Source organism: Oncorhynchus nerka, linkage group LG3, assembly GCF_034236695.1.
Source record: "Oncorhynchus nerka isolate Pitt River linkage group LG3, Oner_Uvic_2.0, whole genome shotgun sequence".
NCBI lineage: Eukaryota > Metazoa > Chordata > Actinopteri > Salmoniformes > Salmonidae > Oncorhynchus > Oncorhynchus nerka.
The window spans coordinates 73,560,183-73,587,959 of NC_088398.1; the positions used below are offsets into that span (position 1 = coordinate 73,560,183).

A 27,777-nucleotide genomic window follows, 5' to 3' on the forward strand; every position below is an offset into this window, starting at 1 on the left:
AGGTAAGGAGGGACATTTCCCCTTGCTGCTTCGTAAACAAGCACCAGGGTGGTGCAGACACAGATCCTCTCCACACCGCCTGGTAGGAGCGACCTGCCAGGTAGGATGCAATCCAGGAGTGTGTAGAGCCTGAGAGGGTGGAGAGGAGGATCTGATGGTTCACGTTGAAATGACGTGGTGTGCCCAGTGAGTGGATCTACTGGTAATACATCCACATGCCAGAAGCATGGGATTTGAGTTGGGGTAATCTGACCCCAAATTGGTGGTTAAGAGCCTCTTTAGGAGCATCCGCACTGATTGATGACCTCTGACCTCTTAGGTTAAAAGAGGTGGAAAGCATGCTGGCCGATTTTCCTGGATGTTCTGGACGAATAGGAAGCCTAGATTTGACAACTTGTTCTCCTTGATGAACTGAAGTGGTTGTGGATATAAATTCGTAGATTTGAGCTAGTTTTGTAATCTGAGTTGTGCTGCGTTCTGCTGGGTTACAGGCCTGGCTGTGCTGTTAGCGTAGAGTACTGCTTTACCCCTCTGTTAATCCCTGTCTCTCCAACCATCCCTCAATCTCTCTCTCCTTCCAGGGGATTTGCCATTAAGAGATGGCTTTTGGGAATGTGTGTGTGGTGTGTAGTTAGTGATGAAGCAGACATAAGCACATGCTGACTGGATAAGTACACACATGAATAATATGCACGCACACAGGTTTTAATGACGGTGGGGGTTGATGTGGTTTAAGTGCAGGAACACACACACACACACACACACACACACTGGTGTACTCACACTTATCAAACACACACGTTCATGCAAATATATCCGCATATACTTGCACTCCCAGACACACACATACACTCTGCCTCCGTCAGACAGGACCTGTTCGCCTGTCCAGTATGTGGGAGGGATCTCTGCTGAATGACCGGCAGGATGGACGGACAGACAGACAGATGGATGGATAGGAGCACACCTGGATCACACATGGACACAAGTGTCAGACATGATTGACAGGTAAGAACACTTTGTGTGTTTTATGGTATTTTAATACTTTTTACAGTCCTGACATAATTATGACAAAATTATATATAAGTGTGTTGTCACACTATTTATTCGCAGAATTTCCAAATATAATTTTGGTTTGCCTCCATGTTGATGTTATAATGCAAAATGTCCTTAAAAATAGTTTCATTGCTTGTGTTTTGTAACTTTTGAAGGGTCTTGTGTTTGTGTTGATTTGATTTGAATTGTTACCTATTTTAATGCTGTTTGTCTTGCCCTTTACTAAAATGCCAACCTGTTTTTTGGGAACACTGCTTGTAAACTGCCAATATGAAATGAATAGATGTTTTGTTAACTATTAGTAAACTGTTTGTGAATAATTGTATTAGTTCATGTATTTATTCACATTTGTAAATACATATTTTATATTTAAACATTATAATAAGATGACTATAATTCTATGTAAATAATGAAGAACACAACTTTTAGATTGCTCCATGTATATAACAATATTAACATATTAGTACGTAGCAACATCTCTAAGCGTCATCTAGATCTAACCTGATACAGTGTTGATGTGTTTTAACAGAATTGTGTGTGTGGTTTCAGATCTTCTTTAATCCTGTCATGTCCCAGATGAGAGACTGCAGGGATGATTCTCATTGTTTTCACAGGTCAGTCTCTCACTCATATCGACACTGTCTGTTATTCACGGTTTCTCTCTCTGTTAACGACCTGTTTGAATACTTGGAAAGTGTGGATGGATGGAAAAACAAACATAGCTACATACAGTCATGTCAGATCAGTGATTGGCTCTATTAAAATACTTACTCAATAAGAAGTTGTGGGCATGTTTAAAGTGGCAATCTGGGATTCAAACAACGACAAAGCGCACACCCCTCCACTTTCTTGGTAAACAGCTGATGGATGGGGCTGGAGAAATATAACCACTCCCAAATTCATACGGGGCTTTAGATTTTATTATTATTATTTATTTATTTCACCTTTATTTAACCAGGTAGGCGAGTTGAGAACAAGTTCTCATTTACAACTGTGACTTGGCCAAGATACAGCAAAGCAGTGTGACACAACACAGTTACACATGGAGTAAACAAACAAACATCTATATACAGTGTGTGCAAACGTAGTAAGATTATGGAGGCAAGGCAATAAATAGGCCATAGTGGCAAATAATTACAATTTAATAATTAAACACTGCAGTGATAGATGTGCAGAAGTTGAATGTGCAAGTAGAGATACTGAGGTGCAAAGGAGCAAAAAAACAATTAAAAAAACAATATGGGGATGCGGTAGTTGGGTGGGGTATTTACAGATGGGCTGTGTACAGGTGCAAAGATCTGTAAGCTGCTCTGACAGCTGATGCTTAAAGTTAGTGAGGGAGATATAAGACTGCAGCTTCAGTGATTTTTGCAATTCGTTCCAGTCATTGGCAGAAGAGAACTGGAAGGAAAGGCGGCCAAAGGAGGAGTTGGCTTTAGGGATGACCAGTTAAATATACCTGCTGGAGCACGTGCTACGGGTGGGTGCTGATATGGTGACCAGTGAGCTGAGATAAGGCGGGGCTTTACCTAGCAAAGACTTATAGATGGCCTGGAGCCAGTGGGCTTGGCGACGAATATGAAACGAGGGCCAGCCAACGAGAGCATACAGGTCGCAGTGGTGGGTAGTATATTTTGGTGACAAAATGGATGGCTCTGTGATAGACTACATCCAATTTGCTGAGTAGAGTGTTGGAAGCTATTTTGTAAATGACATCACCGAAGTCAAGGATCGATAGGATAGTCAGTTTTACGAGGCTATGTTTGGCAGCATGAGTGAAGGATGCTTTGTTGCAAAATAGGAAGCCGATTCTAGATTTAATTTTGGATTGGAGACGCTTAATGTGAGTCTGGAAGGAGAGTTTACAGTCTAACCAGACACCTAGGTATTTGTAGTTGTCCACATATTCTAAGTCAGAACCGTGCAGAGTGCTGATGCTGGGCGGGCGGGGAGGTGCAGTCAGCGATCTGTTGAAGAGCATGCATTTAGTTTTACTTGCATTTAAGAGCAGTTGGAGGCCACGGAAGGAGTGTTGTATGGCATTGAAGCTCATCAGAAGGTTTGTTAACACAGTGTCCAAAGAAGGGCCAGAAGTATACAGAATGGTGTCGTCTGCGTAGAGGTGGATCAGAGAATCACCAGCAGCAAGAGCGACATCACTGATGCATACAGAGAAAAGAGTCGCACCGAGAATTGAACCCTGTGGCACCCCCATAGAGACTGCCAGAGGTCCGGACAACAGGCCATATGATTTGACACACTGAACTCTATCTGAGAAGTAGTTGGTGAACCAGGCATTTGAGAAACCAAGGCTGTTGCAATGGAGTGAAAACCAACTTATATTTTAGGTTGTGATGGAGTAAGAATGTTGAACTAAGCTCATGAGGCATTTATAAGTAATGTTCTTCAAGATATCATTCATTTTAAAGCCCAAAAATGTATGTATCAATCCCAGATCGCCCCCTCCTTAAGAGTCCATTGACGCACATCAATCAATTAACATAATATAAAAATCCCCATCAAAATCCATCTGTTTAAACTATAGACATCTGTTTTTTTTTGGTATGGGCTACATCTCAATATACTGCATCCATCTATATCACCCTTCCGGATCTGTGGTGGATTGAGATGCAGCCCATACAAAAAAAACATCTGCTGTAGAAAGTGGTGGAGCTACAGAGCTGTTGGTCAGAGCAGGAGACATCCCAAAAATCTGTCTTCTCACGGAAAAAAAAAAAAAAAACGGTTTGGCCTCCAAAAAGAAAATGACCACTCCATGGAAAGTTTTACTCTATGACCCCCACAAGACTTCTCTGAAGGTAACCTGTTTTAAAAGATGTACAGAATTAGTTTTGTGCCATTAAAAAAAAGGGATTAAATATGTGTCACAAAAAATAAATATATTTCCAGATTTAAAAAAATATATATATCCTAGAGATTGGACAGACACTTTAAAAACGTATTCCTTGTTATTTAATTTTTGACTCTCTGCATTGCCATTTATGAATGTGTAATTTGAATAGTTTCAGTGAACTATATTAGTAAAGGCCAAATTCTATATTTTATCAAATTATTTTTGTATATATTTTTTATGATACCTACAGGGGTCTTAAAATGAAAAATCAAACAGCTAAATGATCCAGGGTATCCATGGAGGTTTGGAGGTTTTGGAGGTTAATGGGCACGGAAAAGAGGCTAGAAAAGCCTATGGTGACATGTCAGTAACACAGCCAGGCACAGCTTTAGGAATGAGTCATAAAATGGTAGGCTATACATGCTCTGGAGTTTCTTTTCATTTTACATTGTAAACATTGTGTGGTTGAGCATATGAATCCAAAAACCAATGTTCTCACACAAAGTTTCACACTTCTTATTGAAATGCCTACTGATGATGCTCATGCGCTGAATGTTTTCTCTTGAATCACGTTACATTAATCTAATAGATATACAACAGACTAACATTAGATGCCCATTCTATTTCCAGTCCACTATTTCCAGTCCACTATTTCCAGTCCACTAATTCCAGTCCACTATTTCCAGTCCACTATTTCCAGTCCACTATTTCCAGTCCACTATTTCCAGTCCATTAATTCCAGTCCACTATTTCCAGTCCACTATTTCCAGTCCACTATTTCCAGTCCATCTATTTCCAGTCCACTATTTCCAGTCCACTATTTCCAGTCCACTAATTCCAGTCCACTAATTCCAGTCCACTATTTCCAGTCCACTAATTCCAGTCCACTAATTCCAGTCCACTATTTCCAGTCCACTAATTCCAGTCCACTATTTCCAGTCCACTATTTCCAGTCCACTATTTCCAGTCCACTATTTCCAGTCCACTATTATTAGATGCCTATTCTATTTCCAGTCCATTAATCCAAACAAGCCTTTGTTAATCCAAACATGCCCCCCAAACCCCCCACCACAAAAACCCTGGATACTGGGTTTGATTGAACAGTGGCCCTTAATCTGGAGAGATTTTATTGATTGATCAAATTCAAAATCTGCCGTTAAACTCCCAGCAGTCTTACTGTAGCTGGATGAGAGGGTAAAATCCCAGTCCTATTGTTGTATTAACTCATCCCTAATCTGATTTGCTCTGTCTTAATCACATCATTATTTGACTTGACTGCGGTCTGGTTTGGCATGATGCTAGAACCCTGAGAACAGGCCTAGCTGTCAGGCCACTGTGCAGCGTGACTCCCTTATCAAATCATCACTATATCCACCCTGTGCCCTGGTACACATTTACTCACAACACCACTTTAATCTGGGCAGAGGGAACATTGCAGATCATATCCCCTCCACAACGTGATTCTAATATATACTGTAGTGGGGATTTTCACTTGTCGATAATTATAATGATTATAATAATTATGATCGCTTGGGCCTTAGTAAGCAGATGCCAACTTCTTTCTGAGCTTTAGGAGCAACCTAGTCCTAGTCTTCCTTCAGTAAAAGTATCTCTAATAAAAAGCTGATGTTTATAACCACTGTATATACCTATGCACTACCTATGCACTACCTATGCACTATGTTTATTAGAATCCACCCTCAAAATACTCATACTTGGTGAGATGAATGTAAGCAAAAGGTGAAGTTTGACATACAGTATGTATCTGTTAATCAGTGATATGGTTTGTTTTGCAACATCTGCGTTGTGTAACATAAGGTTAGGGTTACTGAATGAAAGTCGTAATCCTAAAACTTTCAAATCAGGTCTGGTGAAATCCCCTCTCATCTGCACTGCAGTATTAACCAATCCTTCTCTGCCATCCATCTGTCTGATTCAGCTAAATTCATTTTGAGACATTTTGGGCAATTTATCATTTTGAGAAAAAGATCTTTGTAAATATAAACAAACCTCTGCTTTCTCTTTCTCTTACCTTCCCCTCTATCTCCATCACTCCTCCATATGTATCTCTCCTCTTTTCTCCTATTTGTTCCTCTCTCTCTTATCCTCTCATCCTCCCTCTAGTCTCTGTCCTGTGCCTGTTTCCCCAGGCTGCGCTGGCTCTGTGGGCGTGCGCACGCTCCTGCCCAGCCTCTTGCACGTGCACGCTGGAGAAGAGCTGCAGTGTGTTGTGTGACCGCTCTGGCCTACCCGACCTGCCCCGTGAGTTCCCTTGTGAAGCGTCCTCCATCAACCTGGACAAGAACAGCCTTAAGTTCCTGTCTGAGAGGGCCTTTGGTACCCTGCCGTCCCTCAGGTCCCTGTCCCTGGACCACAACAACATCTCCTTCATCACCCCTGGGGCCTTCAAGGTCAGCAACAGTGGTGTAAAGTGCTTAAGTAAAAATACTTGAAAGTACTACTTAAGTATTTTTGGGGGGTATCTGTACTTTACTTTAATAATTATATTTTGACAACTTTTACTTTTACTTCACAACATTCCTAAAGAAAATAATGTACTTTTTACTCCATATATTTTCCCTGACAACCAAAAGTACTCATTCCATTTTGAATGCTTAGCAGGACAGGAAAATGGTCTAATTCACACAATTATCAAGAGAACATCCCTGGTCATCCCTACTGCCTCTGATCTAGCGGACTCACTAAACACATGCTTCGTTTGTAAATGATGTCTGAGTGTTGGAGTGTGTCCCTGGCTATCTGTAAATGATGTCTGAGTGTTGGAGTGTGTCCCTGGCTATCTGTAAATGATGTCTGAGTGTTGGAGTGTGTCCCTGGCTATCTGTAAATGATGTCTGAGTGTTGGAGTGTGTCCCTGGCTATCCGTAAAAACAAAAACAAATGATGCTGGTTTACTTAACATAAGGAATTTCAAATAATTTATACGTTAAGTTTAACTTTTGATACTGAAGTATATTTTAGCAATTATAACCAAATACTTTCAGACTTTTACTTAAGTAGTATTTTACTGGGTAACTTTATCTTTTACTTGAGTCATTTTCTATTATAGTATCTTTACTTTTACTCAAGTATGAAAATTGGGTATTTTTTCCACCACTAGTCAGCAGCAACATCTTGACTGTTGTATTCCCAAAAATGTAATAAAAACTGCACTTGTCCTTTTCTCCTAGCACTTTGCCAGTAACTATTTTATTGAGGGAAAATGTACTTACTACGACTGTGATATGTAGTTGGCTCGCATAGCTATCTTAAAGAGAGTTTGCTAAAGAATAAGAGAGTCAGCTAAATTAGTAAAATGTCAATGGTAGGTGATAATGTTTGGTTACAGGTCAGATACAAAGAAACAAATTTGTTGACAGACTGTACATGTACTATACACACCTAACAAACACACAATCAAAAAGAGATCCCTTACAATCAAGATTACAAATGGTCTTTTTGCTTGAGATTATGTCCTTTTCCTCTCCTGATATACTGAGCATTTGGTTGATTACATTTTTTCAGTATTATTGATCATGTTTTGACTTATCTTACTGCTGTACGTGAACAGTTTGGACAGTGTATAGAATATATGATTAATATACTACTAACACATGTATTATTATGATCATTCTCTAGGGTCTGCCCAACCTAGTGGAACTGAAGATGGCCCACAACGAGTACATCCGTTACCTCCACACCCGCACCTTCACCGGGCTCAAACGCCTGGTCCGACTGGACGTGGCCGACTGTAACCTCTTCAACATGCCCGACCGGATCTTTCTAGAAAACTATGCTCTGAAGGAACTGTTCTGCTTCCAGAACAACTTCCGAAGGATTCCCGGAGCGTTCCGCGGGATGGAGAACCTGACCCACGTCTACCTGGAGCGGAACAAGATCGAGGCAGTGGCATATAACTCTCTCCTAGGCCTGGGGAACCTCAGGTAGGTAGCAAGCTGTAACTCTCTCCTAGGCCTGGGGAACCTCAGGTAGTTAGCAAGCTGTAACTCTCTCCTAGGCCTGGGGAACCTCAGGTAGGTAGCAAGCTGTAACTCTCTCCTAGGCCTGGGGAACCTCAGGTAGTTAGCAAGTTGTAACTCTCTCCTAGGCCTGGGGAACCTCAGGTAGTTAGCAAGCTGTAACTCTCTCCTAGGCCTGGGGAACCTCAGGTAGTTAGCAAGCTGTAACTCTCTCCTAGGCCTGGGGAACCTCAGGTAGGTAGCAAGCTGTAACTCTCTCCTAGGCCTGGGGAACCTCAGGTCGGTAGCAAGCTGTAACTCTCTCCTAGGCCTGGGGAACCTCAGGTAGTTAGCAAGCTGTAACTCTCTCCTAGGCCTGGGGAACCTCAGGTAGGTAGCAAGCTGTAACTCTCTCCTAGGCCTGGGGAACCTCAGGTAGGTAGCAAGCTGTAACTCTCTCCTAGGCCTGGGGAACCTCAGGTAGTTAGCAAGTTGTAACTCTCTCCTAGGCCTGGGGAACCTCAGGTAGTTAGCAAGCTGTAACTCTCTCCTAGGCCTGGGGAACCTCAGGTAGTTAGCAAGCTGTAACTCTCTCCTAGGCCTGGGGAACCTCAGGTAGGTAGCAAGCTGTAACTCTCTCCTAGGCCTGGGGAACCTCAGGTAGTTAGCAAGCTGTAACTCTCTCCTAGGCCTGGGGAACCTCAGGTAGGTAGCAAGCTGTAACTCTCTCCTAGGCCTGGGGAACCTCAGGTCAGTAGCAAGCTGTAACTCTCTCCTAGGCCTGGGGAACCTCAGGTAGTTAGCAAGCTGTAACTCTCTCCTAGGCCTGGGGAACCTCAGGTAGGTAGCAAGCTGTAACTCTCTCCTAGGCCTGGGGAACCTCAGGTAGGTAGCAAGCTGTAACTCTCTCATAGGCCTGGGGAACCTCAGGTAGGTAGCAAGCTGTAACTCTCTCCTAGGCCTGGGGAACCTCAGGTAGGTAACAAGCTGTAACTCTCTCATAGGCCTGGGGAACCTCAGGTAGGTAGCAAGCTGTATCTCTCCTAGGCCCGGGAAACCTCGGGTAGGTAGCAAGCTGTAACTCTCTCCTAGGCCCGGGGAACCTCAGGTAGGTAGCAAGCTGTAACTCTCTCCTAGGCCTGGGGAACCTCAGGTAGGTAGCAAGCTGTAACTCTCTCCTAGGCCTGGGGAACCTCAGGTAGGTAGCAAGCTGTAACTCTCTCCTAGGCCTGGGGAACCTCAGGTAGGTAGCAAGCTGTAACTCTCTCCTAGGCCTGGGGAACCTCAGGTAGGTAGCAAGCTGTAACTCTCTCCTAGGCCTGGGGAACCTCAGGTAGGTAGCAAGCTGTAACTCTCTCCTATGCCTGGGGAACCTCAGGTAGGTAGCAAGCTGTAACTCAGAGAGAGAAAGGCAGACTCTGTTCACTGTTGGCTGCTTTTGGCAAGAAGTTATTTAAACATTTCAACCATGTTGATCTTTATTCAATTTGTACAGTTTATAAAACCTTTGAAGCCAAATTGGTGCAAAGACAAAATAATGTCAAAACATTATATCTGGCATTATCTCATTGGCGCCGGAGAAGAAGACTGACGTTTTTACGATAATGTCAAAACATTATAACTGGCATTATCTTATTGGCGCCGGAGAAGAAGGCTGACGTTTTTACGATAATGTCAAAACATTATAACTGGCATTATCTTATTGGCGCCGGAGAAGAAGGCTGACGTTTTTACGATAATGTCAAAACATTATAACTGGCATTATCTTATTGGCGCCGGAGAAGAAGGCTGACGTTTTTACGATAATGTCAAAACATTATAACTGGCATTATCTTATTGGCGCCGGAGAAGAAGGCTGACGTTTTTACGTGTCCCCAACCGATTGTTTTTTGTTTGTTTGTTTATTTGCGTTGTTTGTAACTTATTTTTTAAACTTATTTTGTGCATAATGTTGACGCTACTGTATTGTTATTTTACTGCTGCTCTTTAATTACGCTTTATATCTTATTCTTATCCGGATTTCTTAAAACTGCATTGTTGGTTAGGGGCTCGTAAGTAAGCATGTCACTGTAAGGTCTACTACACCTGTTGTATTTGGCGCATGTGACTAATACAATTTGATTTGATTTGATTTTTGACAAACTTCTTGGTGAGCAGAGAACATTGAGCTGACATTTCTTTCTCTCTTTGTCTGGATAATTCATTGTCCTGTTCTTTTTAGATGTGCATAATCACACTTCTTATTTCCCAAAACCCGTCAGGTACCTGAACCTCCAGGAGAACCGCATCAACGTGATCCACGACCAGTCCTTTCAGGACCTCATGCGCCTGGAGAACTTCTACCTCAACGACAACCTGCTGTCTGAGCTGCCTCGGGTGGCCTTCAAGGGCCTTAGCCGCCTCAAGATGCTCAACCTGGGGGGGAACCAGTTCACCAACATCTCCAAGACCTGGTTCAGCGACCTGGTGGAGCTGGAGGTCCTCTACCTGGACCGCAACCGCCTGGTCTATATCGAGGAGGGCTCCTTTGAGAACCTGACCAGTCTGATCACCCTCCACCTCAACAGCAACAACCTTAGTTCCCTGCCCTTCCCTGTCTTCCAGCCTGTCTACTTCATCGGACGCCTCTACCTCTTCAGGAACCCCTGGGAATGTGACTGCTCTCTGGAGTATCTTAAGGAGTGGATGGAGAGTTATAAGTTGGTCCGGGACATCCCCTGCGCCTCCCCGTCCTCCGTGGTCGGCCTGGATCTGAGCGAGGTAGTCTTCGCCAGGGTGAATGGGTCATGCCTGGATCCGGGGGAGCTGAACCTGACCACAATGTCTTCGGAGATCCTCTCGACCACAGAGAACCGTTTCAACAGCCTGATCTCCAAGCTGCTCCAGCAGGAGCTCAGGGAAGAGGTGGGGAATGGGACGGAGAGCCTGAGGAACGGGACTCTGCTGGACCCCGCAGAGGGACTCAGCGCTGGGATCAAAGGGGCAGACGTCAGCCAATCACTGGTCTCATTGTTGGTGATGTGGTGTGTCTTCTGGATGACAATTGGCCAATCTGATGTGGATTTCCTGTTTGGGCATGTGACTGGGAACTGAGAGATGGAAGAATGTATTTCGTAAAATTGGGTGATTTCTTCCCCCATTGAGAGGAAAGCTGTTTAGAATGAAGGACGCTACAGACAAGTCAATCTTGTTTGAGTATCTGACTGTCCAATGAAGTCTTGTGGAGTATGTGAGTTTCCTGCTGATGAAAACTCACATTTGTTTGTTGTTCATCCTTTCGAAATGAAAGGAATCAGTAATACAACAGGTTCAGATCACATGGATACAGGCTGAACTGAGAGGGTGGCTCATGTAAAACACTGAACTGCTTGATATTTGACAGCACAGATTTGTCTTGTACTATGCAGAATGTCCATGAAACCATGGATTATTGCAATGGTTTAGATTTCAATACCTTCCTCGTGTTACATAACATTCTCTAATGAATGATAGCATTCATATTATATCATATTTAATGATAGCATTCATATGATATAATATTTAAAACACGAATGTGTTCCCTGTAACATTAATAAACATGATTCTAATTCTGGTAATGTGTAAAAGTTGACAAGGTCAAGTCCTCAGCGCCTTTATATTCTCCACAGATATTTTCTCATTCTTCTTGTTTTAATCATTCAACTCAGTAAATGTAGAATGTGCAGCTTTTCATAAATGCATGAATCTTCTTACAGCGCGCTCCTCTTTGCCTTGTAAGCCTCTGTCTAGTCTAGCACAATGTAATGGAGGGAGTTTATCATTACGTTTTGCCTCTTATGTGGACCTGATTTCCCTTATGTATATACAGCATGTTGTTTAGTCAATAGGGAACATGATCAAAAAGACAGAATGAACTGCATTCTTTGGGATGATCGACAGTACTGTGTTGACTGTCACATGACAATGTGTCAATGGACTATCAAAGCACTCCCTTTTTGCATTAGATTTGTACTATTGATGACGCAGCATACATTTCATACACAGTCTCTGTGCACAGTAAATATGCAATTTTGCATATGGGTGTGCATATTAACACCTATCTTTCTGTTTAAATAGGTACAACTATCCATGATTTGATATGTATAGAAACACATGTTTCCTATGAACACAATGTTTGCTAAATGCCGCTTGCCAAACCAGTGATTTAGTTAAATGGTGTTCGTTGGCATAATATAATGATTAATATTGACCTTACTCCTTCACAGAGCGATGTCTACTAAACTCTTAACACACAACCTTACTCCTACACATGATTTAGGGCTTAGATTCAATCTGTTTCGAGGAAGAGCCTTGTTATAGCACACTGAAAGGGTAAAGGTCATTATCCGATTGAGCCGACATATACAGGGCACATTGTCTTTTAATTTCAATCACCCTACAGCGCCGATCTTTCATGCTACGGATCTAATCTAGGTCTTAGATTTACGTCCAACAGTTTGAACTCTGACCCTGATCTGATAAGGATGTCCTTTTAGCCGAGTGGAAACGTCAACCCACCCGGTGAAGTAATGGTGAATCTGCTGTTAATGTGAGATGAGGTCTATATGGGCGACAAACTCCCGGGATGGGCTGGACGCTGCAAGGCCATGGTGTCATATTAGATTTACTTGATGTATTATTACCATGTATTATATAATGCATTCATGTATTTATTTAATGTATTCATGTTGGTGTTATTTTTTAAATTATAAACTGCTGAGATTATATTTCTCCTTTTTTGTATTTGGACTGAACCACTAGGGAACTGGATGAGGAGGGTGATGGTGTGGTCTGACCGTGATCATGATAATGAGCTAGGTGGAGTTTTCTCCATTTTACTTGCAACCGTCCAGCTCTTTCTGATCTAACCCTAAGGGGTCTTCAAAAAGTGTCTAAGGTTTAGAGCAGTGGTTCTTAACCTGGGTTCGATCGAACCCCAGGGGTTCGGTGAGTCAGTCTCAGGGGTTCGGCAGAGGTCAAGACACACATTCGACTAATATGATTCGTGATGACACGCCCAGGCTTGGCTGCAGGTGATCACACTACATCGCTTGGCCTATCTGTGCTGCAGGGAATTTGGTGCGCTCAGTAGTCGACTTGTGACTGTCGTGATGGTACGTCTTGTGATTTCTTTCTTAATATTTTAATCCCTTCATACTTACTATGTCGAGCAAAAAAAGAAAGTTGTCGGACGAATATGTACAATATGGATTCACATGTATAACGGAACGGGATGGGAGTCAGCATCCTAACTGCATGATTTGCAATGCCAAGTTGAGCAATTCTAGTCTAGCACCGGGCAAAACTAAGAGAACACTTCCTTAAGCTGCATGGAGATGTAAAATACAAGAACACAACGCTCGCTGACGTTTCCAATCTAAGCCAGCTTGCTGTATTCCTGCGCTATGTGAAATACACTGCTCAAAAACATAAAGGGAACACTTAAACAACGCAATGTAACTCCAAGTCAATCACACTTCTGTGAAATCAAACTGTCCACTTAGGAACTGACACTGATTGACAATAAATTTCACATGCTGTTGTGCAAATGGAATAGACAACAGGTGGAAATTATAGGCAATTAGCAAGACACCCCCAATAAAGGAGTGGTTCTGCAGGTGACAACCACAGACCACTTCTTAGTTCCTATGCTTCCTGGCTGATGTTTTGGTCACTTTTGAATGCTGGCGGTGCTTTCACTCTAGTGGTAGCATGAGACGGAGTCTACAACCCACACAAGTGGCTCAGGTAGTGCAGCTCATCCAGGATGACACATCAATGCGAGCTGTGGCAAGAAGCTTTGCACCACAGACTTTCCAGGAGTTTGCGGATGCTTTAGTCCAGGTCTGGGAGGAGATCCCTCAGGAGACCATCCGCCACCTCATCAGGAGCATGCCCAGGCGTTGTTGGGAGGTCATACAGGCATGTGGAGGCCACACACACTACTGAGCCTCATTTTGACTTGTTTTAAGGACATTAAATCAAAGTTGGATCAGCCTGTAGTGTGGTTTTCCACTTTAATTTTGAGCGTGACTCCAAATCCAGACCATGAGTTGATAAATTTGATTTCCATTGATAATTTTGTGTGATTTTGTTGTCAGCACATTCAACTATGTAAAGAAAAAAGTATTTAATATGAATATTTCATTCATATCTAGGATGTGTTATTTTAGTGTTCCCTTTATTGTTTTGAGCAGTGTATATACCTATGTTTTGAATTTGAAAAAATCATATTTTATTATTCAAATTAAGAAGGGTTCGGTGAATGCGCATATGAAACTGGTGGGGTTCAGTACCTCCAACAAGGTTAAGAACCACTGGTTTAGAGGTTAGAGGTTAACTGGGAGTGAACGTGTGATAGAGATGAACTGGGCTTAAAGTAGAATGGTTAGACGCTGCTTGTGAACCTGAATAAACATCATGTTCTCTGTCTGTCTGTCTGTCTGTCTGTCTGTCTGTCTGTCTGTCTGTCTGTGTGTGTGTGAGAGAGAGAGAGAGACACAGGCGCAGGTTACATTTTCAACACAAAAGGAAATATATATATTTTTAAATCATATTGAAGAACTTTATCATTGTAGATTATTTTACACTGGGGCAGTCATACATATATCATCATCAGTCATATTTCATATACAGAGTTATTCATATACACAAACTGCCTACTGTTCCTTTGCAAAACCTTCACCTTGCAAAATGCAGTGTGTACACATCCTTTTTGATCCAGAATACAAATCAGGGTTAATCTATCGTTGATTAAACTGAATTAAAACATTAGCACTATCAGACAACACATTTCTGAAATGGCAAAACAGGAATCAGTTGTAATTTGACCCCCTCCTCTTAATTTTCTTATACAACAAATCAGGACAATTTTATTTTAACTAACACATCGATCTCGCTACCATGGTCGATTTGGAAAAATCTGTTGTTTTAGAAATGTCGTCTGAAATGCCAAGGGATGTGCATAGGCTTCAAGGTTATTTTTGATGGTTATTTCCTGTTCCCCTTGCTTCCATTGGTCAAGTGGAGTCTTCCAGACGCGTGGAATGTTGGTGGAATGTTGGTTTTCAGTAGAGAGTGTTTTTTACAGCAGGACACTGGGAACACTGATGGACTGACCTTGACGGACAGATGGCGTGTAAGCTTGCGAATGTCCAACATGCACGAGACCTCATTCAAATCTCTAAAACATTTCTGGATTTGTTTAGAAGAGACAGTATCTTGTGGAGGTGTGAGTGTGTGTCTGCAGGGGAGAAGGGTGGGGGTGGCTAGGGTGATAACATGTCCAGTCAAAATGAAGCAAGATGAAACTGAACTACAATACGTGAATAATGATAGAGTGAGCTTAGAGAAAGTTCAGAATAAAGGCTAATACATAGAGCTGAGGGATTAGCGCTTTTCTAGGTCGGGTCGGTTTTGGTTTGATTCTTAAAAAATAATCACAGTTTTCGATTTTGGTTTGAATTATTATTATTTGATTTGAAATGCATTCTGAAATAATGACCTTTTTTTTCTTCATTTGAATGGAAATTCAACATTCTTATTGCGAAAACATTCCAAATATTCCATTGTCTCGGTCAGGTCCACATTGAGTAGACATCGATAGGAACATAGGAAACTACTCTGAAGTAATACAATATTTCAGTTGTGTATATTACTTGGTTTTTATTTGATGACGTTGTTACTTTTCATTCCTCAAAGTCATCTTATCGCTGTTCAGGCCGTAGCAGTCAGCCAGATAATGTTTTCTCTGTTCTCCTCATATTGTTCTGTCTTTAGTCATCCTATTTAGCTAGGCTAGCTGTACAGCTGTCTGACAAAATCCTTTTACTAGTTCTTCAAATAATATTTGCTTAATGAAAGCTACAACTCCCTTCAGCCAAGTGGCCCACATAGTTCTTGAGTTGATTTATTTTGTGAATTATTTGATTTCTCTCTAGAGAAACAGTGCATTTGGGCTCACACAAAAAAATGAACTAAATGGAATTCAAGTTATTGAATCTACATCACCCGAAATGAATCTCTCAGCACTACTAATAAAGGAGAGGTGTACAGGATCAATACAGAGGTGTTTGAGAGCCAGATAAACGGAGGCTGGAGTGTTTGTGTGGTTTTCTTCAGTCTGTCCAGCGAGAGAGAAGGAGAATATGCAGGAAAAGAGCTGCAACACAGAGACAGCTGACACATCGATCACACCGACAGCATCACTGCGCAAAATGATACACAGCGTCATCTGGATATGTGTGCAACAAAAAGTTCAACATTCACCTTCTGCTACCATTTCTGTCAAGCCGTCTAGCATGCACACCTTCAATATGTCCAATGTATTTTACCACACAGAACGCATTACAACTGCCTCTGAAAAACAACGCTGCAAGGCAAACGCAGCGTACCATTGGAAATGAATGTACTTCTGGTGTACGGAAATGCAATGACACTGTGGGTGTAATCCAGGAGAAAAAACCTCAACATCCATGAAGGATAATGGGGCCACAGCCGGTAACAGGATGCAGAAGGCTGCAGTGCACTACGAGGGGAGGAGATATAGTACTGTCTCTTTAAAACAAACTTCTACAAAAATGTTGCCTCCTAGCTAATACAGACATGACTATATCTATTTGTTTATACAACTCTACGGCTGGGTAGTCTGTAAGGGCAGAATCTCATTGGCTGCTGCAGGTCATAATGCAGTAGATGGAGGATTTCAATTGACTGCTGAAGGTCATGTGCAGTACACAGAGGTTTCTGATTGGTTGAGGTGCTTTTCTTTTCCTGAAGGAATGATGTGAGTTTTTCATAGAGAATAATAGAGGCCTCAAGTGACCAAAAGGTCCTATTAGCATGGGCAGCTAAGGGCTTCCACCATGCTTCGGTCATTTTAAAGTAGTCAAAGTAGTCAGCTGGGTGGAGATTCCTATGGGTTGTTTCTTCAATGGTGCTGCCCATGCTGTCACAGATGTGATAATGGCACAGCTATAAAGAGGAGTCCTCTATCTCTATGGAGTTTTCACAGAGATGCATCGCTGAGGAGGGGGAGAAGGGGAGGGGAGGGGAGAGGTGTTGTCCATAAAGGTCCAGTAGGACAGAGAGGGGAGGGGAGGGGGGAAAGCAGAGGAGAGGAGAGGACGAGAGGAGAGGAGGAGAAAGCAGAGGAGAGGAGAGGAGGGCTTTGTGTTTTTTCCTCAGTAGACCCAGGACACAGGGATCCACTGTGCGTTGGTACAGACCAGGTCTATAGCCTCCTCTAGGTGTCTGATGGTCTCATCTATCTCGTTGTTGATTATGGTCTGGTCAAAGTAATGGGCATAGGTCTTCTGGAGAATTTCTGACTCCTTCTGAAGATGCTGCAATGATTCGTCCTACAGAGAGAGAAAAAGAGGGGGGGAGGAGCGAGGGAACGAGAGAGAGAGAGACATAATAAGACACAGACAGAGATGTGATGCCAATAAAGCAGTTTTAAATTAAACTGACAGAGAAAGAGTGAGTATGTAGAGTGGATGAGTAGGGATTCAGGACAGTGCTTCGGTAGGCCTGGCCCTGGTGTCCTCAGAGAGAGGAGACTGGAGGAGAGAATTGAGCTGGTTTACTGAGGTAATACTACCACACAATAGACCACTACTGACTATGGCCAGCGTTTTCTCTACTCATACTTACTGGCAGCCTCCTGCACCACCTGGGGAGCTGAGAGCCAGTCAACCGAACGCAAGAGAAACGGAAAAAATAGAAGCTCACAAAGACTGCATGCAAAATAAACCAGTGAAGAAAGCAATGAGAGAAGAAAAAGAAAATGTCGGAATGCAGAAAAAAAGAAGAGTGCCAAGAGAGTCATGACACCCAGAAAACCTAGAGGTCAAACAGGGAAATGGTTCCAGTTGTTATTCCACCTTTAATTTTTCCCATAGGGGATTTTATAAACACTTCAAATAAAGGGCTGTGTTTAGTGTAGGCTTACCCTGTTGTGACATTTTGATAACCGTGTAAATCTCTTTAGGTCAAGGGGACTTTTATTAATATATATGCCTGTATTTATCCCCCCAAAAACATGGCTATCGTAAAGAACTACAAATGCCATAATGATCTGGACGAAACTGCCGAATCGAGGCAAAGGTAAAAATATCTGGATTAACTATCTAATGTTAACTAAACGTAGTAATGAATAAATAGGCTACATTTCTTTAAATGGACAATTCTGTGAACTGTCTTGTGCAAGTTTTACATGGACACAATACCTGTTAGCAAAGGTGTCAGCTAGAGATGACATGCAGGAGCTTGCAGGGATTTACAGTTTTGCATGATGTCTACTTTGATGCAAATGAGCATTTTCGAATCTGAGAGTAAATAGAGCTGAATATATTGATAAAAGTCACCTTGTCTGAGAGAGATTGACATGGTTATCAAAACGTCACACTAGTGTAAATCTACACGAAACACAGCCCTTATTTTAAATGTTTCTAAAATCCCCTATGGGAAAAATGAATGGTGGGAAAATGATTGGAACCGTTTCCCTGTTTGAGCGCAAGGTTTTATAGGTATTATGACACCTCCACTGTGTGGCTCTATAGCTGCAGTGTCCCCAGTTTATAGCTGCAGTGTCCCCAGTTTATAGCTGCAGTGTCCCCGGTTTATAGCTGCAGTGTCCCCAGTTTATAGCTGCAGTGTCCCCAGTTTATAGCTGCAGTGTCCCCGGTTTATAGCTGCAGTGTCCCCGGTTTATAGCTGCAGTGTCCCCGGTTTATAGCTGCAGTGTCCCCAGTTTATATCTGCAGTGTCCCCGGTTTATAGCTGCAGTGTCCCCGGTTTATAGCTGCAGTGTCCCCGGTTTATAGCTGCAGTGTCCCCGGTTTATAGCTGCAGTGTCCCCAGTTTATAGCTGCAGTGTCCCCAGTTTATAGCTGCAGTGTCCCCAGTTTATAGCTGCAGTGTCCCCAGTTTATAGCTGCAGTGTCCCCAGTTGACTGTGTGTGTGTGTGTGTGTGTGTGTGTGTGTGTGTGTGTGTGTGTGTGTGTGTGTGTGTGTGTGTGTGTGTGTGTGTGTGTGTGTGTATTGTGAGTGTGTTACCTCATTGATGCCAGGGGTAATGGTTGGTGCAGCAATGAAAACAACGTAAGGAGCGAACTCCGCTGTCCGCAGGACCTTCAGGGCCTAATGGAGAATTGGTTACAGGTCAGCTGGGCTGTTTGTATGTGACAAGACCTGCCTGAGAAGACCCTCAGCTTTCACAAGCACACATGACAAAACACCTAGATTATGTGGAATGTTTTGTTCACACTGTAGAGATAGAGGACTCCAGTGCCCAGAAGCCCATTTAGTATGGCCAGTGCCATTGAGGACGTTCACCATTTTGAAGTAGTCAACTAGGTGGGACTTCCTATGGGTTAAGGAAGGATCACATAATCCATCCAGGTCATCAGGAAGGATCAGCCAATGAATTACACTGGTGAGACAACATCCCATAACTGAAGGTGGCAGTGAATTGCCAACCTTAGATTTACACCTGTTCAAACAACACACTCTAGGTGGCAGTATGCACCCTTTCGGTTTGTTAACCAACTCATAGAAGTAGTAGAAGAAGAAAATAGACTACTTCAAAATGGAGAAGATCTCAATTGCGCTGCCCATTCTCTCACAGACGACATAATGAAACAGATACAAGGTTGTGTCCTCTAACTATCTCTATGGTTCACGCAAACACACACACACCCCATCAAGATATATATACACACACACACACACACACACACACACACACACACACACACACACACACACACACACACACACACACACACACACACACACACACCTGTGGCTCTACATCCAGTATAGAGATGAGTCCCTGCTCGTGGATCTGGCGGAGGGTCTCTAGCCGCGTGCCATACATGGCGTCCTCGTGACTACCGTACTCCAGGTAGTCATTGTTACTGATGTCCTGCATCATCTGGTCATGTGACACAAAGTAGTAGTTCTTCCCGTTTTCCTCATCCTTCTTAGGAAGTCTGGTTGTATCTGGGGGAGGGAGGGTGTAAGGGTGAGATGAAAGAGAGGAGGAGGGGGTTAAGTAAGAACGATAACCACAACGGATGGTCAAAGTGCGTGAGTGAATCAGTCAGTGTGTAGTATGTTTATGTTAAGACGACGCCAGAGAGGATGGCGTTTTACATGCTCCTAACTAACTGTGCTATTTTGTCAATTTTTTTGCGTAACTTATTTTTTAAAACTTATTGTACATAATGTTGGTGAAACCATCTCTTATGAGCAAAAATAACTTCTGGACATCAGAACAGCGATTACTCACCACGAACAGGAAGAAGCTTTTTTCTTTAACGAGTCTGACGAGAAGGATATATTGCTTTCCAGGGAACAGGCCCAAATCCCCGTCATTTGCATGAAGAAAAGACAAAGGAAACGGGGCGCAGGTCGGGCTGCCTTCTGAGAATCCGTAGGCGAGCCAGTAAACTCCCACTGCCCTCCGTTCTACTGGCTAACATGCAATCATTGGAAAATAAAATTGATAACCTACGATCCTACGAACGGGATATTAAAAATTGTAAAATCATTTGTTTCACCAATTCATAGCTGAACAACGCGGATACGGATAATATAGAGATGGCGGGACTTTCCATGCACTGGCAGAACAGAGAAGAAGCTACGTCTGGTAAGACGAGGGGTGGGTGTGTGTGTCTTTTTGTCAATAACAGCTGGTGCGCGATGCCTAATATTAAAGAAATCTCTAGGTATTGTTCACCTGAGGTAGAGTACCTTATGATAAGCTGTAGACCACACTATCTACCAAGAGAGTTCTCATCTATATTATTCGTAGCCGTCTATTTACCACCACAGACTTATGCTGGCACTAAGACCGCACTCAAACAACTCTATAAGGCCATAAGCAAACAAGAAAATGCTCATCCAGAAGCGGCGCTCCTAGTGGCTGGGGACTTTAATGCAGGCCAACTTAGACCACCTTTACTCCACACACAGAGATGCATACAAAACTCTCTCCCGCCCTCCATTTGGCAAATCTGTCCATAATTATATCCTCCTGATTCCTGCTTACAAGCAAAAACTAAAGCAGGAAGTATCAGTGACACGCTCCATATGGAAGTGGTCAGATGACGCGGATGCTACGTTACAGGACTGTTTTGCTTGCACAGACTGGACTATGTTCCAGGTATTCATTCAATGGCATTGAGGAGTATACCCACCTCAGTCATCGGCTTCATCAATAAGTGCATCAACGACGTTGTCAGGCAACATCCGCATTGAGCTAAAGGCTAGAGCTACCGCTTTCAAGGAGCGGAGCACTAATCCGGACACTTAGAAGAAATCCTGCTATGCCCCCAAAAGAACCATCAAACAAGCAAATCACCAATACAGGATTAAGATTGAATCCTACTACACCGACTCTGATGCTCATCGGATGTGTCAGGGCTTGAAAACTATTACGGACTACAAAGGGAAGACGCGAGCTGCCCAGTGACGCGAGCCTACCAGACGAGCTAAATGCCTTTTATGCTCGCTTTGAGGCAAGCAACACTGAAGCATGCACGAGAGCACCAGCTGTTCTGGATGACTGTGTGATAACGGTCTCGGTAGCCGATGTGAGAAAGACCTTTAAACAGGTCAACATCCACAAAGCCGCGGGGCCAGACGGATTACCAGGACGTGTACTCAAAGCATGAAAGGCTGGTCATGGCTCACATCAACAGCATCCTCCCGGATACCCTAGACCAACTCCAATTCGCATACCGCCCCAACAGATCCACAGATGACGCAATCTCAATCGCACTCCACACCGCCCTTTCACATCTGGACAAAAGGAACACTTATGTGAGAATGATGTTCATTGATTACAGGTCAGCGTTCAGCACCCTAGTGCCCACGAAGCTCATCACTAAGATAAGGACCCTGGGACTAAATACCTCCTTCTGCAACTGGATCCTGGACTTCCTAACGGGCTGCCCCCAGATGGTAAGGGTTGGCAACAACACATCTGCAACACTGATCCTCAACACTGGGGCCTCTCAGGGGTGTGTATTTAGTCCCGTCCTGTACTCCCTGTTCACCCACGACTCCGTGGCCAAACACGGCTCCAACACCATCATTAAGTTTGCTGACGACACAACAGTGGTAGGCCTGATCACCGACAACGATGAGACAGCCCATAGGGAGGAGGGCAGAGAACTGGCAGTGTGGTGCCAGGACAACAACCTCTCCCTCAATGTGAGCAAGACAAAGGAGCTGATCATGGACTGCAGGAAAAGGCGGGCCGAACAGGCCCCCATTAACATCGACAGGGCTGTAGTGGAGCGGATTGAGAGTTTCAAGTTCCTTGGTGTCCACATCACCAACAGACTTTCATCATCCAAACTCACCAAGACAGTCGTGAAGAGGGAACGACAAAACCTTTTCCCCTCAGGAGACTGAAAAGACTTGCCAGATCCTCAAAAAGTTTTACAGCTGCACCATCGAGAGCATTCTGAACGGTTGCATCACTGCCTGGTATGGCAACTGCTCGGCAGCTGACCGTAAGGTGCTACAGAAGGTAGTGCGTACAGCCCAGTACATCACTGGGGCCAAGCTTCCTGCCATCCAGGACCTATATAATAGGCTGTGTCAGTGGAAAGTCCATAAAATTGTCAGAGACTCCAGTCACCAAAGTCATAGACTGTTTTCTCTGCTACCGCATGGCAAGCGGTACCAGAGTACCAAGTCTAGGACCAAAAGGCTCCTTAACAGCTTCTACCCCAAAACCATAAGACTGCTGAACAATTATTCAAATGGCCACCTGACAATTTACATTGACACGCCCCCCCCCCCCCCCCCCCATTTGTTTTGTACACTGCTGCTACTCGCTGTTTACTATCTATGCATAGTCCCTGCACCCCTAATTACATGTACACATTACCTCAACTAACCTGTACCTCCACACACTGACTTGGTACCAGTACCCCCTGTATAAAGCCTCCACACACTGACTTTTTTTTATTTTATTTCGCCTTTATTTAACCAGGTAGGCTAGTTGAGAACAAGTTCTCATTTGCAACTGCGACCTGGCCAAGATAAAGCATAGCAGTGTGAACAGACAACACAGAGTTACACATGGAAAAAACAATTAACAAGTCAATAATACAGTAGAAAAAAAAAATGGGCAGTCTATATACAATGTGTGCAAAAGGCATGAGGAGGTAGGCGAATAATACAATTTTGCAGATTAACACTGGGGTGATAAATGATCAGATGGTCATGTACAGGTAGAGATATTGGTGTGCAAAAGAGCAGAAAAGTAAATAAAAAAATAAAAAATAAACAGTATAAAAACAGTATGGGAATGAGGTAGGTGAAAATGGGTGGGCTATTTACCAATAGACTATGTACAGCTGCAGCGATCGGTTAGCTGCTCGGATAGCTGATGTTTGAAGTTGGTGAGGGAGATAAAGTCTCCAACTTCAGCGATTTTGCAGTTCGTTCCAGTCACAGGCAGCAGAGTACTGGAACGAAAGGCGGCCAAATGAGGTGTTGGCTTTAGGGATGATCAGTGAGATACACCTGCTGGAGCGTGTGCTACGGATGGGTGTTGCCATCGTGATCAGTGAACTGAGATAAGGCGGAGCTTTACCTAGCATGGACTTGTAGATGACCTGGAGCCAGTGGGTCTGGCGACGAATATGTAGCGAGGGCCAGCCGACTAGAGCATACAAGTCGCAGTGGTGGGTGGTATAAGGTGCTTTGGTGACAAAACGGATGGCACTATGATAGACTGCATCCAGTTTGCTGAGTAGAGTGTTGGAAGACATTTTGTAGATGACATCGCCGAAATCGAGGATCGGTAGGATAGTCAGTTTTACTAGGGTAAGCTTGGCGGCGTGAGTGAAGGAGGCTTTGTTGCGGAATAGAAAGCCGACTCTTGATTTGATTTTCGATTGGAGATGTTTGATGTGAGTCTGGAAGGAGAGTTTGCAGTCTAGCCAGACACCTAGGTACTTATAGATGTCCACATATTCAAGGTCGGAACCATCCAGGGTGGTGATGCTAGTCGGGTATGCGGGTGCAGGCAGCGATTGGTTGAAAAGCATGCATTTGGTTTTACTCGCGTTTAAGAGCAGTTGGAGGCCACGGAAGGAGTGCTGTATGGCATTGAAGCTCGTTTGGAGGTTAGATAGCACAGTGTCCAATGACAGGCCGAAAGTATATAGAATGGTGTCGTCTGCGTAGAGGTGGATCAGGGAATCGCCCGCAGCAAGAGCAACATCATTGATATATACAGAGAAAAGAGTCGGCCCGAGAATTGAACCCTGTGGCACCCCCATAGAGACTGCCAGAGGACCGGACAGCATGCCCTCCGATTTGACACACTGAACTCTGTCTGCAAAGTAATTGGTGAACCAGGCAAGGCAGTCATCCGAGAAACCGAGGCTATTGAGTCTGCCAATAAGAATATGGTGATTGACAGAGTCGAAAGCCTTGGCGAGGTCGATGAAGACGGCTGCACAGTACTGTCTTTTATCGATGGCGGTAATGATATCGTTTAGTACCTTGAGCGTGGCTGAGGTGCACCCGTGACCGGCTCGGAAACCAGATTGCACAGCGGAGAAGGTACGGTGGGATTCGAGATGGTCAGTGACCTGTTTGTTGACTTGGCTTTCGAAGACCTTAGATAGGCAGGGCAGGATGGATATAGGTCTATAGCAGTTTGGGTCCAGGGTGTCTCCCCCTTTGAAGAGGGGGATGACTGCGGCAGCTTTCCAATCCTTGGGGATCTCAGACGATATGAAAGAGAGGTTGAACAGGCTGGTAATAGGGGTTGCGACAATGGCGGCAGATAGTTTCAGAAATAGAGGGTCCAGATTGTCAAGCCCAGCTGATTTGTACGGGTCTAGGTTTTGCAGCTCTTTCAGAACATCTGCTATCTGGATTTGGGTAAAGGAGAAAGGAGACTTGGTACCAGTACCACCTGTATAAAGCCTCCACACACTGACTTGGTACCAGTACCCCCTGTATAAAGCCTCGTTATTGTTATTTTGTTGTTTTACTTTTATATTATTTGTAACTTTTGTTTATTTGGTAAATATTTTCTTAACTCTTCTTGAACTGCACTATTGGTAAAGGGCTTGTAAGTAAGAACTTCACTGTTAAGGTCTAAACTTGTTGTATTCGGCGCATGTAACAAGTCAATCTAGATTTGAATTGATTTATTGTCTGTGAAATGGGGTATGTGAATCTGTGTGTGTGTGTGTGTTTGTGTGTGTGTGTGTCTTACGTGGGATTGGGTAGGCAAATCTGTCGGGGTGTTTTGTGATTAGTGTGTTCTTGATGTGTCTTCTGCCCACTCCATGGGCCCCTGTAGAAGAGAGAGCCCTCAGTCAGAACTGAGAACACCACCTAGTACCCTTAGCCAATACAGCATTATTCTTTATAATGCCAGATGATATTTCTACTTACCTAACAAGACTAGTGTTTTCCTCTTGAACGCAGGCAGTTTCACTACCTCTTCATACGTGACAAGATCTAATTGGTCGAATACTGGAGAAAGGGAGGCAAGGGAAGAGAGAGGGAAAGTGAGACACTATGAAAGAGAGGTAAAGACGGACAGCCAAAGAAGAGCATCTTACACGGGGACAACACAGGACCCTAAACATTAAGGTGAGAAAATGCCTGGGACAGTTAGTTGGGCATGGAGACAATGAACATAGCCTGGGGACTTGAGTGTTTCAACATACAACAACACTAGGACTGAGAAGGACAAGGTGGCTGAAACAGAAACAGACAAGCACCCAGGCTAGCCATGAGATGAAGAGGTAGACATTTTGTCTGTGACAATTAGTGACAGTTATTGACAATTAGTGACAGTTATTGACAATTAGTGACAGTTATTGACAATTAGTGACAGTTAGTGACAGTTGGGAGATAATTCACAATTAGGGAATGATCTATGATGTTACAAGGAGAAATAGAGCTTGATCTTCTCCCTTGGAGTCGTATAAGTACAATGCCCTGTATGTCCTTAAACGTGACATCATTAAATCAAATAGCTAAATCAGAGGAGTGATTTATTATAACCCAGTCTAAAGCCCTAATCCAATGAGATGAAGAAGAGAGATTTGTGTAAGACTGTTCACACATGACAGGACAACGATGGAGAATATTGTGTTTTCCTTCTGGTCTGATGTGACCTCTGTGACGATCATGACTTTCTGTCACCCGGTTATTGTCATTATAGGCACTGCCGGTCTCAGGATAATTGACCATTAATTAACATAAACCAGATTAGCGTCTCCAGGCCTCCATGCATACAAGTCACATACAAGCCTATAATGTGCACCTGTGGAAGATCTACATTTAAAAAGTGATACCACAATGTATGTGTTTTACGTTTGTATTTATTGATATATAAAACGATGGATGGATAGAAGAAGAGCTGAATGAGAGAACACAGGACGCGACACTCCTGGGTGTCTGTACAGCATACAGCAAAGAGCATATGTTCTTACCCAGCATACATTACACCTCTACTGAACCTAACAGCTGTGTCTGACAGGGGAAATACAACACTCAGTACGCCATGTACAGTACTCTGTCTGGAATAGAAGCTCTCTCTCTCTCGGCTCTGTTCTCTCATTGGCTGGCATGTGTCCTTGAACTTGTGCCGACCTTTAACCTTATGTGTCCCATTCTGAGAATTACGCTCAGGGATATCAAATGGGGAATCTTTCCCTGAGGAATATATGTATAATGTTAAAATTCAACTAACTACATCTGAAACACACAACACCAAAATAAACTAAATACATGGGTGAGGAGGAAAACCAAAAAACACACACATGCAAATACACGGACAAACTGCAAAGCTACGTTCTATCTGTTTTGTGCTGGATCTCTGTTGCTCTGAGCAGGTGCGACAGGAACAAAATGGAAACGTTGGGAGTAGTGCTGAGCAATTAGTGCTTTTTTGAGGTCAGTTCGTTTTCGGTTTGATTGTTCAAAAAATAATCCGGGTTTTCAATTTCGGTTTAGATTTTTTGGGGGTTGGATGCTGTAACAACATAGTAAACAATTAATACAAGTCCCATGATGGTAGTGACTGTCCATTACTGTCTATGATTTATTAACCATCATTTATTCACATTACTTTAACTCACTATTTCAGTTGTTGTGTATATTACATAAACTATATTGAAACTACAACTCCCTACTACAGTGCACAGTTCAGGCTGAATCTGATTTAACTCTAGAGAAACTGTGCAATGTGTTGACTGAGCTCACAGAAAAAAAAAGAACAAAATGCAATTCAAATAATTGAACCGACGTCACACAATTTCAGTAAATCGCTCAGCACTAGTTAGGAGTGACAGCTGGTCAACTGAAAGGTTCATAATAACGCAAATAAAAAAATTGATGAGAGGCAGAATGAGACAGAGACATAGAGAGAGAGAGAGAGAGAGAGAGAGAGAGAGAAAGAGAGAGAAAGAGAGAGAGAGAGAGAGAGAGAGAGAGAGAGAGAGAGAGAGAGAGAGAGAGAGAGAGAGACAAAAGAGGCGTTAGCTAGCCAGCTACTGTCACTGGTTGTTACTTACATGCAGAGAGGCCGTTTGGAGGGGGACAGCGTGAGAGATGGACAGGGGTTCAGTTACACAACAATATAGAAGTTACCATAGATACAGCAATACAACAATACAACTCTGAAGCAGCAAAGCTCTGATGCACTGCTTTATATTACTAACCAAACGGAGTAGGATGAAGTTGCTCCCAGACACTGATCTAAGGCCAGTTTTTGTATTTTAAGATCAGGATTTGGGCAGGGTATACTGACCTGACCTTAGATACTGTATGTGTCTAAAGGGCAACTTCTACACAGAGCGTCACACTCTGGCCTCTTGAGGAGGGAAAGTAGG

At 43.3% G+C, this 27,777-nt stretch overlaps 1 protein-coding gene and 1 pseudogene across 1 annotated transcript; one reads left to right on the forward strand and one right to left on the reverse strand.

The window, feature by feature from the left end:
- Window positions 1-797: 797 nt before the first annotated feature.
- On the forward strand, window positions 798-13,637 carry nyx (nyctalopin). Its single transcript, XM_065006315.1, has 5 exons — window positions 798-1,005; window positions 1,603-1,667; window positions 6,032-6,318; window positions 7,547-7,851; window positions 10,128-13,637. Exons 2-5 carry the CDS (start codon window positions 1,646-1,648, stop codon window positions 10,957-10,959), a joined length of 1,446 nt encoding a protein of 481 aa, XP_064862387.1. The 5' UTR covers window positions 798-1,005; window positions 1,603-1,645; the 3' UTR covers window positions 10,960-13,637.
- Window positions 13,638-14,395: 758 nt separating this feature from the next.
- Window positions 14,396-27,777, reverse strand: part of LOC115113406 (peripheral plasma membrane protein CASK-like) — a 242,380-nt pseudogene continuing 228,998 nt past the window's right edge.

Coding starts and splice junctions, on each gene's coding strand:
- nyx (XM_065006315.1), top strand. CDS start 1,646: ATGATTCTCATTGTTTTCACAG. Junction 1,668..6,031: donor GATTCTCATTGTTTTCACAG/GTCAGTCTCTCA, acceptor TCCTCCCTCTAG/TCTCTGTCCTGTGCCTGTTT. Junction 6,319..7,546: donor TCACCCCTGGGGCCTTCAAG/GTCAGCAACAGT, acceptor ATCATTCTCTAG/GGTCTGCCCAACCTAGTGGA.